Source organism: Glycine max, chromosome 17 (genome assembly GCF_000004515.6).
Source record: "Glycine max cultivar Williams 82 chromosome 17, Glycine_max_v4.0, whole genome shotgun sequence".
Classification (NCBI taxonomy): domain Eukaryota; kingdom Viridiplantae; phylum Streptophyta; class Magnoliopsida; order Fabales; family Fabaceae; genus Glycine; species Glycine max.
In genome coordinates this window covers 8,245,442-8,263,646 of record NC_038253.2, presented here as the reverse complement: position 1 = coordinate 8,263,646, position 18,205 = coordinate 8,245,442, and the positions used below count along the sequence as shown (strand labels likewise).

General features: G+C 32.9%; 2 protein-coding genes across 5 annotated transcripts; both read left to right on the top strand.

The window, feature by feature from the left end:
• The first annotated feature begins 3,044 nt into the window (after positions 1–3,044).
• Positions 3,045–3,817, top strand: LOC102667476 (uncharacterized). The gene has a single exon (XM_006600649.4). It carries the CDS (start codon positions 3,088–3,090, stop codon positions 3,487–3,489), a length of 402 nt encoding a protein of 133 aa, XP_006600712.1. The 5' UTR covers positions 3,045–3,087; the 3' UTR covers positions 3,490–3,817.
• Positions 3,818–9,716: 5,899 nt separating this feature from the next.
• LOC100819234 (uncharacterized) lies at positions 9,717–18,163 on the top strand. Of its 4 annotated transcripts, XM_006600647.4 has the most exons (10): positions 9,717–12,834; positions 12,922–13,020; positions 13,124–13,302; positions 13,443–13,511; positions 13,599–13,751; positions 13,850–14,013; positions 14,144–14,291; positions 17,180–17,302; positions 17,405–17,492; positions 17,588–18,163. In XM_006600647.4, exons 1-10 carry the CDS (start codon positions 10,017–10,019, stop codon positions 17,824–17,826), a joined length of 4,080 nt encoding a protein of 1,359 aa, XP_006600710.1. In that variant the 5' UTR covers positions 9,717–10,016; the 3' UTR covers positions 17,827–18,163. The 4 variants fall into 4 exon arrangements, with proteins under 4 accessions (XP_006600710.1, XP_006600711.1, XP_014625507.1 ...); XM_006600648.4 differs by lacking the exon at positions 12,922–13,020; XM_014770021.3 differs by having other exon boundaries at positions 9,717–13,020; positions 13,133–13,302.
• Positions 18,164–18,205: the final 42 nt, after the last annotated feature.

The window sequence follows — 18,205 nt, the reverse complement described above, 5'->3', positions numbered from 1 at the left end:
CAAACATTTTGTATATCTCTCCTTTTTATCAAACATTTTTTACTTTTCTTCAAGTTATTATAGTTTATATGAAAACACAATCAAGTTATATTAATAACTTTAAAAGTTTTAAGAATTTTTGAATTTTTTAGTTCAATTTACAATAGGGTAAAATCAAATGTTTTTCTGTACAAGTTTGCATACTTATTGAAACCACAAAGTTCAGATTATCAAGTTTAATTTTAACAAATCGAGTTCTGGATCTTACTTACTATTCAAAGTTTTAATCAAATTTATTGAATTAAGAATTTGACTCAACTCTCACCGTGACTATGATTGCGAGACAACTCCTCCCATAAACATTTTTTTTTACGTAATCCGATAGACATTGTTGATTTAAAAGAAGAAAAAAAAACTTACAATTAATTCTATAATTCTAAATCATCCCGTGTAAAAATATATTTTCTCTATTGTAAAATGATTATCGTCCTAATTTATTTTATATAAATCAAGAAAAAATAGATAAAAAAGAATAATAATTTTACAAAATTAATCTTATATTATCATTAATTCATTTATAATTTTTTTTATTTATCCTAAATATTATAAGAAATATAAATAGAAAAAAAATTAATCTATATTAAAAAGGTAAAGTTACAGTTATTTTACGATATTTTTTTTATCTTGCAGGAAAACTAAAACAAGTTATTTGTTTCAAAATTTAACTTAATCCAAACACACAAAACTCAATAAATTTTCATCATCAACAAATATTGTCCATAAAAAATCTAAATCCACCGATATTGACGGACACATTTTACCAATAATATTCGGTACAAGGAAAATATAGCATTAATGGAATTTTTGAAAAATTAAAAGAAAGGTTACCTTTTTTCTGTTTATTTATACAGTAGTTTTTTTTTCTCTGCCTACTATATCTAAGTAGATGAGAATACGGTCCTAGGAAACGTGACATTAATGAGATTTTCGTTGGTACTAATATTAATGAGAATTTCATTAGGAATGGTTGAAAAGACGATTTTAATGAGAATTCCATTTCGAGAGTTACCTTCCCTTCTTTATTTTATACTTTATCAGTTTATTGAGATTAGTAGATTACTTTTCTGGTCTCCTATTGGCTAGTGATGTAAGGTCATTTTCCTTAGCAATTTGTGATAAGACGTGTGTAGAAATCTTTTGCAATAATCAATTATATTGTCAAATTTAACTTTCAAGCAAGTTCAATATTTTTCAAATCATTATGTGCCAGGAACAAAAATAAATAGTGTCTGTAGTATGATTTATGTGAATTTTGGAATCACAGCATAATAATATTATTTCAAACATACAAATCTAACTTTATTGGTTGAATAAAATTTGTATAATAAACCCTTTTAATACTTTTTTCAGTTTTTACGAATAAAAAAACACAAAATATGTAAAAATAAATAAACTAATATAAATATATAATTCAAAATGATTTATTTTTTATATAAGTATATGTTACATTTCTTAGAATAAATATATGTTTCAAAAACAATTATAATAATAATTATTATTATTTTAGTTTTAGGCTTGATGCTCTGTGCTTGAATGCAAACTCCTGATATATTGCCTTATTTATATTACTCTTTATTTTAATAAAATTTATCCTTCAATATCACAACCTTTCTTTAAAATTTTATGCTATTTATTTTAAACTTTAGCAATAGATCTGGTCTTTTAAAAAATATGGCTGTGTAAAAAAACAACAATAATTCAAAACTAATCAAAATTAAATAAAAAAACAAAATAACCAAATTATTGATATTTGTACGTATTTTAATATATATATACTTTGACATATATTATTAATTAGAACATACACTAATGAGATCAAATAATTTTGAATATGTAAAAGGAACTTTTAAGCTAATAATAGATTTTGGGATAAAAATATTTGAATAAGAAATAAATAGGGTAAATTACACTAATTTATTTAATTTGAACTCTCCTAAAAAAGTATATTAATTGTTTTGAGGAATGCTATGAATACATTTTCTAACACACCCTTCCTAATATACACTCTTATTAGTTTAAATTTTATTAAAAAATACAAAATCAAAATAGAGAGTCATTAAATGAGAAGAGAGACTCAGCAATTTTTATTTTCACAAATTTCAATCAATAATAAAAGTGTGTTAGAAAGTATATTATTAACATTTTTTATTATTTTATGGATCTTGTTAACTAGTATCCTTAGACATTAATTAATAAATTTAAAAAAATTATTTATTTTAAAGATCATAAAAAAATATAAAAAAAGTCATGAACAAAGAATTTTATGCCTCCCAATAAATTTTCTTATTCTTTTTATTGTTTAGCCAATGTTATTGATTAACATTTCTTTTATTTATATATTTTACATTTATCATTTTTATTGAATAACTAATTTTATCCAGCATCTATAATAAAAATAAGTTAATGAATATCTTATTTTTTGTTAACATCTTGCAACTAAAATCTAACCATTTTTTTTTTAATTTAACACTTAAATGTTTAACTAATTATCAATTGTTTTTGCCAACATAACCTTCGAATCTCAATTTACGACTTTTTAAGAGTCTGATCTCTTCTATTAAATTGAATTTCTATTAATAGAAAATGTATATTTTTCATTCATTAACTTATATTCTAGTTAATTTAAATTAACACAATAACAGTGACTGGTGAGAGAGATAATTACTTTTTTCCAATTAAAAAAAAGGTTATAAACAGGATAAAGAATCTAAATATGAAGGCGAAAAGAAAAACTTTTTCCATAAGCGTTAAGGCTTACGCAGCACGATGCAAATGCAAGCGGTTACCAAACTACTTTAATTACGACAAGGAAGAAGAATACGATGTTTTTACACAACGAATTGACTCAAATACCCTTCCGAAAACGCGCTACCCTTTCCAATAAACCGTTCTTTTCTGTGACCACCCACCGCAACCTCTGTGTCCTTTCTCGTCATTTCCTCTTTCTCCATTTTCCCTCCCACTCTCACCTATTTAGCACTACTATTTCATATTCTCTCTCTTCGTTGTTGCATTGCAACAGCTTCTCTCGTTCGTTCGCTTGCGTTCATGGCGGAAGAAGAATCGAATCCTGGATCCCCTCACTCTCTGAAGAACAGGCTCAGATTCTCTCTCTGCTTCTCGTGTTGCTTCCCTCATCACCAGCGCGTGAGGCCGAGAATCGTTCGAAGCGCGTCGCTCCACAACAAGCCACGCTCCACCGATTTCCCCTTCCCGCAACTCAAGGAAAAGTGCTGCAACTTCATCAACCGCATAGGCGGCCGCCACCGCCGCCGCCACTCCGCCGACTTCCACTACGACGCGCTCAGCTACGCGCTCAACTTCGAAGACTACGCCACCGCCGATGAGAGGCACGTGGACGAACTCAAGAGTTTCTCCGCCAGATTGCCGGCGTCTCCGCCGCCGAAAGTTTCGCCAACTTCCGCCGCAATCGCAATCGCCTCCGCGTGAATCGGTAGATCTAAAAATATGGCGAAACGGCGTCGTTGGGAAGTAGTTTTTTTTTGTTTAATTCGGTTTTGTTTGTAGATAACCTGATAACGTCATTGTGAGATCCACCAATGCAAATGCAAACAAGAGGAATATGAAAAGGCAAAAAAAGGTTAAAAGTGAGAATGTGATTATGCGTGTTTGTTAGTTGGATATTTTGCGTAGTGTAGCATTGATATTTGAGGGGAAAAAATAGTGTGAAGTAGAGGTAGTGGAGTGGAGTCGTGCTGCGGTGGAATCGTAACTGAATGACGACGCTATTATATTTTGTCGTCTTCTTGTTTGCAAACGGTTTTGGAGAGACTGCTAGACTGGGATTTACGATATTTCTTTTTCTTTTTTTCGGCACTATCGGTATTCAGTATGGAAGAAAAAAAGAAAGCAACAACCTAGATAATATATATGTACTAAGAAGATATTAACTCTTTTTTACAAATAAATATTAATTATTAATAATTTATTTTTTGTTAGTAAGCAAATCAAATCTTTGGCATTTTTTTCCTCTTCTTTTAACATTTATTTAATCTTATAATTCCAATATATTAACATTGTATTGATTTAATCATGAGAAAAGAAAAAAATAATGAAAGGAAATATTTCAAAAAAGAAAAAATAGTGAAAATAAAATTGTGAAAGATTAAATAAATAATAGTGAAAAATGTAATAACAAAAAATGTAATTTTAAGCAAATATAAAAATATTTGAAAATACATTTCTATTTTTTGAAAGAAAAATAAAAAGTGAAAATGAAAATGAAGATACAAACCAAAAATACCCTTAATATCTCACATTACAATCGAGAGAAAAGATATTACAATCGAGAGAAAAGATATATGTATGGATCAAATTCTACTATTTTTATTTCAATCAAACATACTCAATTTTGTTGTTTCCTCTTTCGAACTTGGTTTCCATTTATTTTCTTTTATTTCTTTCCTAAATATACCAAACACACAAAAAAGAAAAAAGATGAATGGAAAAAAACATAATTGGTAATAAATAAAAAAATAATTAAAAATGTTTAGTGGAGGAAAAATATAAAATAGATGATTTTGCGGCTAAAATATGTTAACCTGTGATTTTACACATTTATGCATTCAATTGTGTATAACCTAGAGGTATCTAACGCTTCTATTTGATATTTACCTAATTTCTCTCGCACCAGTTTAGTTCATTTTGGATTGAAATGATACTTACAGAGATTTTTTAATTTTTTTAGTTGTGTTTATATCAATCCAATTGAAAAATAATCTTTCAAATTAATCGAATTGCTCCAATATGTAAATCCTGTGTTTGGATATTTACATAAAATTTGAAGTTCAATTTACTATTTCTAACCAACTTTACATATAAAGATATCATAGGGTCATATTAAATTGTTATCAAATTTCTAAATTCATAAGTAATTATTGTCCATTATATAAATTTTAAAAAAATAAAAAAAATAAAAAAGCCTATTATACAATTTATACATATCACCATCCAAACTAAATTCATTTAACTTCACCATTGAATGAGACTAACTTATTCTAAGAGTAATTATTTTAAAATTATTATTCAATTTCATCATTCATTTTCTTAAAATTTAATATTTAAAATTAGTAATTTATTATAATCATTAGATTTCAAAAAAATAAATAATAAAAATGATTTTAAAAAAAGTTTATCATTCCTCTTTATTTCTCTCTATATAGAGAGAAATGATAATCTTAGATGAATTTGGGTGAAATCGTGGAGGAAAGAAAGAAATAAAAAGATAAATATAGTGAAAAAAAATAAAAAGAGAAAAAAAATGATGTAGAAGTGAGTTATAAGAGTTATAAGGATGTGATATATATTCTGCAAGTTTTTTTTTTTTTTGTTTTTGTTTATAGCATTAAAGGAAACTTCATATTTTCAAGTTTCTTCTTTTTTTTTTGTACACGAAGAAAAGAAACAAAAACAAGCTCTTAAGACAAGCTATACGTTTTAGTTTCATCGGCCTGACTGTCTCTTTTTTGTACCATTTCCTAAAAAATATTTAAACAAAAAATACTATTTTTAAATAACAACATTTTCTTTATTAAGTGCTAGTTGCTTTTGTAAAGTTTTGTTTTATAATTTAACGGATAATGAAAGAGAGAGAAAAGGATAAACAAATTTTGTGGTGGACATGTTTGTACTATCAAAGAATCCATAGAAGACAAGAAAACAATTTCAAGTCAAATTAATAGGTAAATTATACTTAATAGTTATAAGTGATTAACTAATTATATTCAAACCCTAAGACACTTCAAATTTACAAGTATGACTTCCATTCACCAGTATTGATTTCTTACTACTTACCAAACAACACCCAATTCACTTCTCTTAAAATTCCAGTCTTTAAAGCATATATAGAAGGAACTTCCAACTCATTGAGTCATGTCTTTTTATAACTTTAAAAATGAGGCATTTTTTCTTCTTTCTTTTTTGCCTCCTTCACCCCCTTATTAGCCACAAGTGCACTTGTAATAAATATCTTCCTTCCAAAAATGTACTTTGTCTAGAATCAATGACACCCCTAGCACCTTTTTCAATCTTTTTGAGAGAATTTAATTTGGACAAGATTTTGTACATACCCCTAGCATATGGTGACTCTGGGTCCATGGTGTGTCTGTCTAATCGAATCTCAACCCCAATTCCATAACTCCATTCAATTTGAAAATGGCCACACGCCAATGAATTTGGATAGATCACATTGGATATGCATGATACTATTGATACCCCACAAAAACTAGGAAAATCCTTCTTCTCAGTCTCTACTCCCTCATCATCTGCTTCATGCTTTATTTGATAAATAAGTAGAGACAAGTTGTGACTCAATTGAATTTCATGATTTTTTATATGTTGCGTAGAAGTTAGAACTAAAAAATTTATTAATAACTTCCTATGGTCAAAATTGAGTAGGGACATATGGTTACCCATGGAGATTAGTCATTACCAATAAAATTATAATATTGCTATATGTTTGAAATAATAATAAAAAAAAACTAGTAATGGATTGCTTCTCACACTTTATTTTTTGGGTAACACCTTTGTGTAAGTTTTGAATCCGCAGTCCATGTTTGATAAATAATCCAATTGTGTTTAGTTATGCAAATATTTTTTAATAGAGTTTAATATTTATACATCGACAGTAGTTTTATACCGTCGTTTAATTATAAATCATTATTTAATTACTTTAATATAAATATTTTAAAAATCAATAAATTTACCATACATGATGAATTATGATTGAATGATTATATAAAAAAACTTATACAAACAGTGCATAATCTTTTTTTTTCTTTTTAATAACCTAACGTTTTATATCAGAAATGTCATAGAAAATATGATGAATAAATATGTAAATAATAAAAAATAGATTTTACTTATATCGATTATTTATTTTAGGAATGCCATAGAAAATAAGATAAATAAGGGCATAGCCTTTTCTTTCATTTATTTTTGTCATATCAATTTCTAAAAAAAAAAATATTATATTTGGGTGTCACACTTACATAGAGAAAGATTTTTTTTGAAAAAAAAAAACAAGAAAAGATATACACTAAAGAAGTAAAAACAATAACAAATTAAATGTTTTCATTGTGTGTGTTTAGATTCATTCAATCAAACACTTTCTTTTCAGAATTAGAAAGATCAGGTTCTTTTAATCTTTTCACAATTTAATTGGATTCTTCTATCTCTCTCTCTCTCTCTCTAAGAAACATATTAATCTCACTAAAATATAAAGAAAGTATATGGATACGAAGGCGTAAGAGGATCATCATTATCTTTTGTGTCTCATACTCTCATCTATCATTTAGCATAATAATAAACTTTTGGCCCATCTTATTGCTCAGCTTACCAAAGAGAAAAGGGTAAAGTGGCGTGTGATGCTGTAAATTTTCCTCATAACTTTTCCTTACTTTAACAACAATATTTGTCTCACACTTACTTGCACACGTGAGTTAGGTTTGAAAAAAACTTATAAATAAAGAAAAATATAATAAATAATTCAATAAAAACTAAATATAAAAAACTCTTACTTTAAAATAGTCTACATCCCACACATCCCACAGACAGGTGCATGAATCGAAGTTAATCTTCAATGCCACCTAATTAATTGCATTACGTTTTGGTGGAGCCATTGCTCCACTTTCTTCTAGTTTCATACATCTCAACAAACAGTAGTTGTCTCCTTGTGGCCCTTTATTGGAAAGCAAGCATCCTCTCTTATTCTTTTTTGGCCATGGGGGGACTTTAATCTCTATTCTATTAATTAACTAGGTTAATTGAAGCTTAAAGAATTTAAAGTGTCATTATCTTATCTAATGAAAAGAGTAATTACCAACCCTACCAAAAGATAGACATAACGAACAACTAACACTATGGATCCACGAGTATTGATTATTGGCTGCCGACTTTAAACTGTTGTTTTAACAAGATAAGTAATTAGATATTTCATACTGAGAGAAAAAAAGTAATTAGAAACATACCCACTCTCTATTTAAAACTTATCATGTAAACAATTCTATAGTTCTCCTTTACTATTCTCTAGTGTGACTGTGCGCACCCATGTTATGCTAACAAATCAGTCACTTTTAAAATGATAAATGCTAGATAAGTTTATAAAAGTAAATAAATAGTAGTATGAGGTAACGAAATGTGCCATGATTTCATATATATAAATAGTCTTAGTTACTTCTTTATGTATCGTAAATCGTAATTGTATGCTAATTGAATTTTTCCATCTTCCTCACTTTTATTATTAAGTACTTTTTGACTATGAGTTGTTAAATTTTCTTACTTTTACAATTAAGTATTTTTATTAATTTATCATTAATTTTCTCACTTTTACAACTTAAGTCTTTTCATCAATGTACCGTTAACTTATTATCGTTTTCTTTTTCCAACCTAAGACTTCAAGCTTGGTGCATATACCTTGGAAGTCAAAAGCCACTTAATTGGTTTGGAATATTTATAAAAAATAGATATTATATACTATATTGATACACAAGGGACCAAAATACACATATATTTATTAGTATTAAGTAAATAAATGAATATTGAGCATAACCATATTGAGAAACTTACAAATAACTACACGCGGTTTGATTTGAGTATAAATGGATTCAAACTTTTTCAAGTAAAATCTTATGTTCAATTATTATAAATGTAAAGAATATAATTGAAAGATTATTTTAATGGTAGTCAATCATGCTCTTAATAGAGATGACATTTTTTTACACCTATAAAATGATTAAAAAAATATTGAGAATAAGTCACACATTTTAATTGAAGGAAGGTATAAATTTTGCATATTAAATTATTGATAAATTTAATTTAAAATGTAAACTATATAATTGTGAAAACATTTTATTTAAACTTTAAATAACTTTTAATAATAACATATTGTACGTTATAAAATATTAAAAAGAAAGTAATGTTAACAGAGATTCACCATGGAAGCAAGAACAAATGAAAGTATATTATTTTTTACAAAATAAAATAATAGAAAAAAGTTGAAAGAGAGTTTCGTTTAGCAGTGAAAAAAAGATTTGGCGGGGGAGATATGAGGGCCCAAAGTCCCATTAGTCTGTTGCTCAGACAAAAACGTTCACGTTCTGTCTTCATAATCATAATCTATGAAATTAGCCCATTAAATAATCCCAAATTCAAAAACATTAAGATTACCAATTAAATTTCATGCCATAGCATCTCATCGACGCCATATCATAATAAATATGATAAATATAAATGTGATATTAATGCAGTGATTAAATTTGTTAGATTATTTTATCATTAAAATTTAATGTTTAAAAATTAATTATGTTTTTATAATTAATTTAATATTAAATTATAAAATTAGTGATTAATTGAGCTATTTTTTATACTCTCAGAAAAGAAATATAACTTTTTAATTTTCTAAGAATTAATTTATGGGTGTATGGAGGAATTTGATTATTTAGTTAGAATAAATAAAAGAAAGTGAGGGGTGGGGGACTCCTTCCTGATTCCGTTGTGGCGCTTTCCCTTTCCCGGGAAAATATGAAAAACGCGGCCATTTTTGGCGTCTGGTGCTTCCAGCAACAGAATCGGAAAGGATTATTATTCAAAGATTCAAATAACAATAATTATTATAAAATTGAAAAAGTGGTCGTGAAAATAGTGTAAAGTCATTCATAAATGACCAAAAAAGAGTCCCTGATTTTTGGGAGCGAGAATGAGACTCATTGTTACCGTTTCCTTTTCTTTTCCTTTTCGGGACTCATTCTTCTCTCTCTTATTCTCTATCTATCAATATTCATATTCATCACTCTTACTGCAACCCAACCTTGTATTCTTTTTCCGCTCTCATCTCTAGGGTTTTAATCCCACCCTCAATTCTGTAATCATTAATCATTGATCAATCTTCCAGGACACCTTTCATTCATTCCTTTGTCATTTCTTTTTTATTCTTCTTCATTCCGATCTCGATTCATAGCATGGCGTTTGATCAAAATTCCATTCCGTTGAACGCGGCCTCGGCGGTGGCCGAGGAGCCGCTGATTTCTCCGGCCACCGTCACGCCGCCCACTCCGAATTCCGTCGGGGAGCTTTTCTACCCGCCCTCGGACTCCGCAACGTGGTGCGTCCACCCCATTGCGCATCATGCCGACGTCAGCCCCGCGGCGGCGCCGTTTGGGTCTAACTACGGCGGTTCCAGTTTCGGAAACCACCGCGTTGTGGCTGCTGGGAATGCTTTGAATTTGGGAAAGTTGTCAGCGTGTAATGGATTAGACAACAAGGCATGCAATGATGTGAATGGTTTTGGTGGTGTTAGGGGAAGCAGAGTGGTTGCAAATGTCGGTGATCACGGCGGCGGTAGCCACCACGAGGGAGGTGGCAGCAACGGCGGCGATGATTCGGCCTCCTCGGGGAGGAAGGTAAAGTTTCTGTGCAGTTTTGGCGGGAAGATATTGCCTAGGCCTAGTGATGGAATGTTGAGATATGTTGGGGGGCAAACAAGGATCATTAGTGTCAGGAGAGATGTGAGTTTCAATGATTTGGTGCAAAAAATGGTTGAGTCTTATGGTCAGGCTGTGGTCATCAAGTATCAGCTTCCTGAGGAGGATCTTGATACATTGGTTTCCGTGTCGTGCCACGATGATGTGGACAACATGATGGAGGAGTACGAGAAATTGGTTGAGAGGTCTCATGATGGTTCTGCCAAGTTGAGGGTTTTTCTGTTTTCTGCTTCCGAGAGTAGTGAATGTTCTTCTTCTTCTGGTGGGGTGCACTTTGGGGACTTGCAGGATACAGGACAGAAGTATTTTGATGCTGTGAATGGGATTGGTAATAGTACAGAGGGGATCAATAGGAAGGAGAGTGTTACAAGTGCTGCTTCAACCCAGAATTCCGATTTTAGTGGTGCTGAAACTCTTGATAGTTCAATTGTCAGTGGTGGGGTGCCCTTGTCATCACCTAAGGAGAATGTGTCAGCAGCTTCTTCTTCCGACACAACTGCAACAAATTTGGTGGTTTTGGAGGTCCCCGGTGCACCGGTTTACTCGGGTGGTGCTTCCGCGGTTTCATTGGCCATGCCTGTGGCTAAGACTAAGACTAGTCCAACCGCAACCCACAATCTTTATTTTCAGAATGAGGTAGAGTCAGAGAAGTCTGTGACTGTTACTTTATCCCAGAACCCATTTGGATTGCAGCCTTTTGTTGATGCTACTAGCCAGGAGGTTATGAATCATGCAGCAGATTATGTCCAGCTGCCTTCACAGATGGGCTTCACAAACCCTCAGCTTTTAGGAAAGACCGGCGGGCATGTCTTCGCGCAACAGCAGTTTCATGATAGTACTCACCGTTTAGCATTGCATCATCAGGTCATCCCTGCTGGGGTACAAATGACAGTGGCTCAACAACCATCTTCTCATGTTGGTGTAAGACCAAATGTTGTTCAACCGCAGCAGCAACATCTTTTGGATCAATACCATGATGAAAATACTTCAGGAGGGGTAAGGATTATCCAGCTTCCTGCTGAACGTAGCTACAACACATTCCAGGTTCCAATGAATCAAGTCCAACCCGTCATAGTTGGAGGCAATTATGGCTGGGTTCAGGTTCCTCCACAAGAGCGTGTTGTTATCTCTGATGGATTGTTACCTCAACAACAGGTAATGATCCCTGAGAAAATCCGAAGAGCTGAGGACTGTTCTATGTGTCAGAAAAAACTACCTCATGCACATTCAGATCCAGTAGTTCAGGATCAGCACGATAGTCGTGGTGCAGGTTCTACTCCTGATTCAACCCCAAGTCATAATAGTTTCCCAATAGAGGACAATGTAAAAGCTCAAGCAACGAATAGGATTATGCCAATGGTGACTTCACCCTTGAAGGAAGGCATTGCTGAACAGGGGGCTAGGACCAGACCCAGGGTCCTTGGCAAATTGGAACCTCCTGATGGAGTACATCATACTGAGACCAGTGGGTTTCCTCATAATATTGAGCCACACACTGAAGGTGGGAGGAATTTTATACAAAAGCTAGAAGAATTGGATCATCCCAGGAACTCGTTTTTCCAGGAAAAGATTGGAATGAAAGGCAGAGAACAATCTCCAAACGACGAGCCCCTGGGAACAACACCATTGTCTTATCTAGATGATGTTGGCAACCACCACATGGTATCAGTTGAGAACTGGGTTAAACAGGATGTGCTTAATCATATACCTTTAGGTGAAGGAAAATCTATAAAAACTTCAGAGGGTATGCTTCAAGGATCTCAAAAGGAATATACTAATGAGCTTTCCAGGGTTGTTTCTAAATCAGATGCGATAGATAATTGGATTAGACAAGACCATCTAAAACCTGTTGATGCAAGGATGGACACCTTAAAGATACCCAATTCTGAAGTTTATGTAAGTAATGATTACTCTTTTCTGCCAGTTGATAAACCCAGTGGGAATGATAACTTAGATTACAGCACTCACCACTCTGTAGAGGAAGAGGTGATTCTGGATAACAACTTTGGCAGGTCTAAACTGAGAGTTGATGTAAATCAAAATAAGATGACAGGTGTGCTGCCTTGTTCTTCTATGGAAATTTCATACAGGAACAATTCCAGGCCAGGGGAATGCAATGAGGCCGCACAACCTCCATTTTGGGGCATTCCTGGCTCAAGTCCTCAATCGAATATTGGCAACCCCCACAAGGGTGATGCATCACCATCTTCACCATCCTTGTCTGTTAGGTTTGGAGATGTGCAGGATACTAGGAACTCACTTTTCAGCAATCAGGATCCCTGGAATATACAGCATGGTACCTTCTTTCCACCTTCTATACCTAGCAAAACTGCTTATAGTAAAGAAACCTATTCTTGTAACGATTCCTTTGATGGGAATTCAGGCAACTTTGGGGAACAAAGTTTAGAAGCACAGTTGGATGGTAGCCTCTACCAGTCATTCAAACAAAATTTAACTATAGAACATGTTAGGTCTGCCAAAGGTCCGTAAATTGTTTTAAGCCCTAAAATGTGTAACTTTGTTGCTGATAGATAGTGATGGAGCTCATAGCATATACTCATCATGTTTTGGTTTATTTATTGAAGGGTCAGCAGAAGACCAACAACTTCAAGCTGTTGCGGAAAATGTAGCAGCTTCTGTTTTGCACTCAAGAACTCCTTCAAATTCTGACTTGCATTCCGGAGATGTTTCCTGTTGCGAAACCATTAAGTATGACAGTGTTCAAAACAATCTAATAGATGTCAAGTGTGGACATAAAGCTCAGGTGATTTTGTTTACAGATTCCCCAGTATTTGTATTATCTTCTGACTTATTGCAGAAGCAGAACTAACTATTATGTATGTCACTATCATCTCCAATGCTGTTTTATTAGAATTATTATAAGTATTATTTTTCTCCTTTTAGGATGTCAAGAGCAAGCAACTGGAAAAGGCAAATTTTGGCTTTCCAGCATCAGGTGTTGGAAAACTACAGGTTGGATGTCGTTTGCGTGTTTCCTCTTCTATGCTTTTATGCTGTCAGTGCAGCAGAGCTAACACCTTGTTGTTGGAACTTTACTAGGTTATAAAGAATTGTGATCTAGAAGAACTGATAGAACTAGGTTCTGGTACCTTTGGGACCGTATATCATGGAAAATGGAGGGGCACCGATGTTGCAATCAAGCGGATTACTGATAGGTGTTTTGCCGGAAAGCCTTCAGAGCAAGAGCGCATGGTCTGTATCTCATTAATGGTTCTGTTTCCATTTTCTCCATTTCTCTTCAATGACCAAAGAGCTAACTTACAATGATTCTCGATTTATGCATCAAACAGAGAAGTGACTTCTGGAATGAGGCAATCAAACTTGCTGACTTGCACCACCCGAATGTGGTAGCTTTCTACGGTGTTGTGCTTGATGGCCCAGGAGGTTCTGTGGCAACAGTAACTGAGTATATGGTTAATGGTTCTTTAAGAAATGCCTTGCAGAAGACTGAGAGGTAATTTCTGCATGTATTCATGGGCATGTTCCTTTTATATGTTCATGTTTGTCGCTTAGTTCCTTTGCATTGCCCTGATTTAATATGTTTCTATATTGATAAATGCTTGATACTAATGTGATCATATTAGGAATCTTGACAAGCGCAAATGTCTTTTGATTGCAATGGACGTGGCCTTTGGCATGGAGTACCTGCATGGAAAAAACATTGTACACTTTGACTTGAAAAGTGATAACTTGCTTGTGAATATCCGAGATCCTCACCGCCCAATATGCAAGGTTTAAATGCTTGATACTGATGTCATAAGAATCTTGTTCTGTTGCATCATATTGTGGTAGTGTTAGACATACATTCCAGTATTTTGTATATAAGGAGATACGTTAGTTTGCGCATTTTCTTTCATATATGTTCAGGACGTTAGATTCTTATTAATTTATGACCTGCCCTTTATGCTCGTACCTCTGCTCTGGTGTAACTCAGCAGATTATTGAAGTCTTTGGAATATGCTAAAGTGGCTTCCCTTGCTGGGTCGCGATGAGATCTTGACTGATCAGTTTGCTGCTTTAGTCTGATTGAAGAAATTTGACCCATCAAAAGTACTAAAATATATGGTGGTGTGATATTTTAGAATAACTGTTTGTCTAAAGGATGGCTTTATATCTGTTAACCAGGCACAGATTGACTGGTTGGCTGTGCCAAAAGTTTACTTTGGCATCATGTGATTGTGAATTTTTGATGACATAAGTGAAAGTTTATATATACAAAAGGAGATAGTCATACGTTAGTTAGAACATAGAAATTTATAGCATTGGATTTTGGTGGAAAATTAGGGATTGCAAATGTGTTGAGATGTGTGTCATGAACACAAAACAGTGAATAATGGGGATTCCTTTGAAGATGAGTCGTTGACTTGCAGATGTTGATGCACACCCACAAAAACTAAGGACAGAAACTGTCACCTATGAATTGTAGGACTGGATTTGCAAATAAGGTTATTTATTAGGTTTGAGTTGGTAGGCACTGAGCATATTAGGCTGGATTTAAAATTTAGCCTGCAGCTTTGCACTAACTTATGTGACTACAAAAAGTTAAAGGCTCTTGTGCAGTTAAGCTGTCTTCTTTTATCATTCTGCAAATTGGATTGTAGTTCTTGTACATACATTGTTGAGATTTTCTCACAATACATCTCACATACAGTTTGTCTCATTGGAAAAATGAAGTTTATCATTTAAAATTATGTCGTTCTCCCTTGGCCCTGTTTTATTTGCTTTTCTCTTATTGACATTTATGATGCTCTCATGTTTTCTGATTCTGTTCCCTTGCTAGTTGCCGTGTATGGATATTTTTATCATCTTGGGGGTGGGTGCATAAATTGTGTTGATACCATATGCCACTAGCACATTTGCATGTTCCATTAGTATTTAAAAAGCTACATTTTGTGATTTTTATTTTTTTGGAAATAACCTAAGTTGTTCTTCTTTGTACCCAAAGCTTATTTCATACTTGAAGACATTGGGGGTGGAAATGCCCATATTATTTTAATGTTTGAACCTTATTCTGAAAATCGGTTCTAGATTTTAATCTGCTAGGTCTATTTCAGTTTGTGTTTTGCCTCACAAAGCAAAGGGTTCTTGTTCTCTTTCAGTATTAAGTTTGAAACCCAACCTACACTATCAGGATTTAATCATGGGATGGTCAAATGAATTTATTTTCTCTTTGTTTTAGCTCCATCTCTTTTTCTTGCCTCACTTTTTTAATTATAATTTTATTTGATGCTTTCTTTCTTTGTTGACTCTGTCTTTCTTTTAAATTGTTACTGCAATTCATGTCAACTTGTTATATTGGTTAATTTTTGTACGAACTTGAAGATCAAAGATTCGTCTTGGATCTTTTGGCAGTGCACTAAAGATCTTTTGGATGCTTAATGATTGATTGTCTTCACTTTTCAGGGAATCAATGTGAAGGAAAAATCTATAAAATCTAGATTATGTTATCTGAGATGTTGCTGCCCCTAAATAGAGACTGAAATTTTATACTTACATGAGTTTCTGTTGCTACAGTTTATGAAACATGATTAAATGCTGAAGATTCTACCAGTTGATACTTGATAGGATTATCAGATGTTACCCAGGATTCCTATATTATGAGAAGTAGATTATGGAAATTTATATTTTTCTTCAATTATTTGCAATATTTGTCTCTAGTGTTTTTGGTGGTGATTATGTTACTGAAATCTAGATCAAAGCTTCTTTTATGCTTATAGGAATCAATAAGGTTGTGGTATTATACAAAAATTACAAGAGGTCCAACTGTAGATGCTACTCTAGATCTTCCAACAAGCAACAGATAAAATTAGGCTTTTTTGTATCTGTTATATGCTTTATTTCTCTCTTTCCCATTGAGCTTGCTACCCTGTTCTTTTTTTAGGGCATTTTCAATTTACTCTTGACTAGGGTAGCAACTTATTTAGTGTCTTGGAGCTTCCTTATTCTACACAAAGATTTGGCCATTTGAATCTTTGTAATGTTGCCTCCTTTGTTATCCCACCATAATTAAGTTTGACTAGTTTAGCTATTATAAACCTACCAACTCTTCATTCCCAGTTTTCTTGGTCAGATGTGCCAGGCAATTGACAACACAAGTTAGGGGTGTTTGTAGTCTAGTTTAGATCCATAGTAAGGCATAAAAGCCAATTAAAACCATTCAGTTTCTGTAATAGGAGAACTAATTGGCTTAATTCAATTTGTAAAACCGAATCAATCCCCATCGAGTTAAATTTAAGAAAACAAGAATAGTTTACCTGAGCCCTTCAGAACAGAAAAGCACACAAAAATCAGGATAAAACAACAACAAAGCAGATGACAACAACAAAACATGACTACTGTGCCAAACTACTGATCTATCAACAAAATAATGTCAAAAGGTCTTATACTGGCTGTTCCATCAATTTGAATTAGATTTGAACACCCAATCACTTAATGATTTAGAATTTGCTCCATTTTTGCAACATCAAGCACCATAGTTTTCTTTCCTTAATTTTCTGCTAAATGATTTTCAATCATCAATACTTGCTTTCTGGTCAGCACAACTCTACTCGTAGCATGGAGCAATTGATGATTAATTGATCCTTCAGTAGTTTCTTTTACACTTTTGCATCTGATATCAGGTTGGCGACTTGGGTCTGTCCAAAGTAAAATGTCAGACACTGATCTCTGGTGGTGTGAGAGGAACTCTACCATGGATGGCTCCAGAACTGCTGAACGGAAGCAGTAGCCTTGTTTCAGAGAAGGTCTATGCTTTTACTTAATCTGAATGGTTGATGTGTTTTGCTATATTGATATTTTGTCACTATTTAAATTTGAGGCTTGTGTTTTGATATTTGTTGTTTTAGGTTGATGTTTTTTCATTTGGTATTGTGATGTGGGAACTCTTGACTGGAGAGGAGCCATATGCTGACTTGCACTATGGTGCTATCATAGGTAACATTCGGGTTGAATCCAAACTTGTGATCTAATTATATTGCTTTCAGTTAAATTGAGTGGTTTGCATGTGGGGTTTCCCAAATGTAATTCAGGTGGTATTGTTAGCAACACTTTGCGCCCTCCTGTTCCCTCATCTTGCGATCCAGAATGGAGATTGTTGATGGAGAGGTGCTGGTCATCAGAGCCATCAGAGAGACCTACCTTCACTGAGATTGCCAATGAATTACGTTCTTTAGCGACCAAGGTATCCTATCCCAGAGGACAAAACTCTCCTAAAGGACAAAACCAACATCAGCAACACTCTCCATTGCATACTCAAGTCCACAAATGATTTTCCCTTGATTTGTGTTTTTCATCCAATTGCATATTATAGGGAAGGAATGATTTGTTAATTGGTTCAGATAGATATATTTACCAAGGTTGTTAACAAGTGTAGCTTTTTTAGTTTTTCTCCATATATTTTCTATTTACTTACAACCCCCAATATGAAACGTGTGCAAAAAGAGAAAAAAAAGACCAAGAAAACAGAAGAGAAAACAATTTGTCAATATTTTTTATATTGCTAGTTAAAATTGTAAAAACTTGTATCGGTATTCTTTAAATCTTGTGCATTCATTGAAATTTCATTATGATCGAATATCGCGTGTAGAGTGCGCGTGGAAGTTGTCTTTTTGTTTTGTTCAAAGGTGTATTTACTGTTGCAAATAATT

What these genes read in the sequence shown, in the direction of transcription:
- LOC102667476 (XM_006600649.4), top strand. Translation starts at nt 3,088, where the DNA reads ATGGCGGAAGAAGAATCGAATCCTGGATCCCCTCACTCTCTGAAGAAC.
- LOC100819234 (XM_006600646.4), top strand. Translation starts at nt 10,017, where the DNA reads ATGGCGTTTGATCAAAATTCCATTCCGTTGAACGCGGCCTCGGCGGTG. An exon ending in GTAGCCTTGTTTCAGAGAAG is followed by an intron (nt 17,303 to 17,404) that starts GTCTATGCTTTT and finishes TTGTTGTTTTAG; the next exon opens with GTTGATGTTTTTTCATTTGG. An exon ending in GCACTATGGTGCTATCATAG is followed by an intron (nt 17,493 to 17,587) that starts GTAACATTCGGG and finishes AATGTAATTCAG; the next exon opens with GTGGTATTGTTAGCAACACT.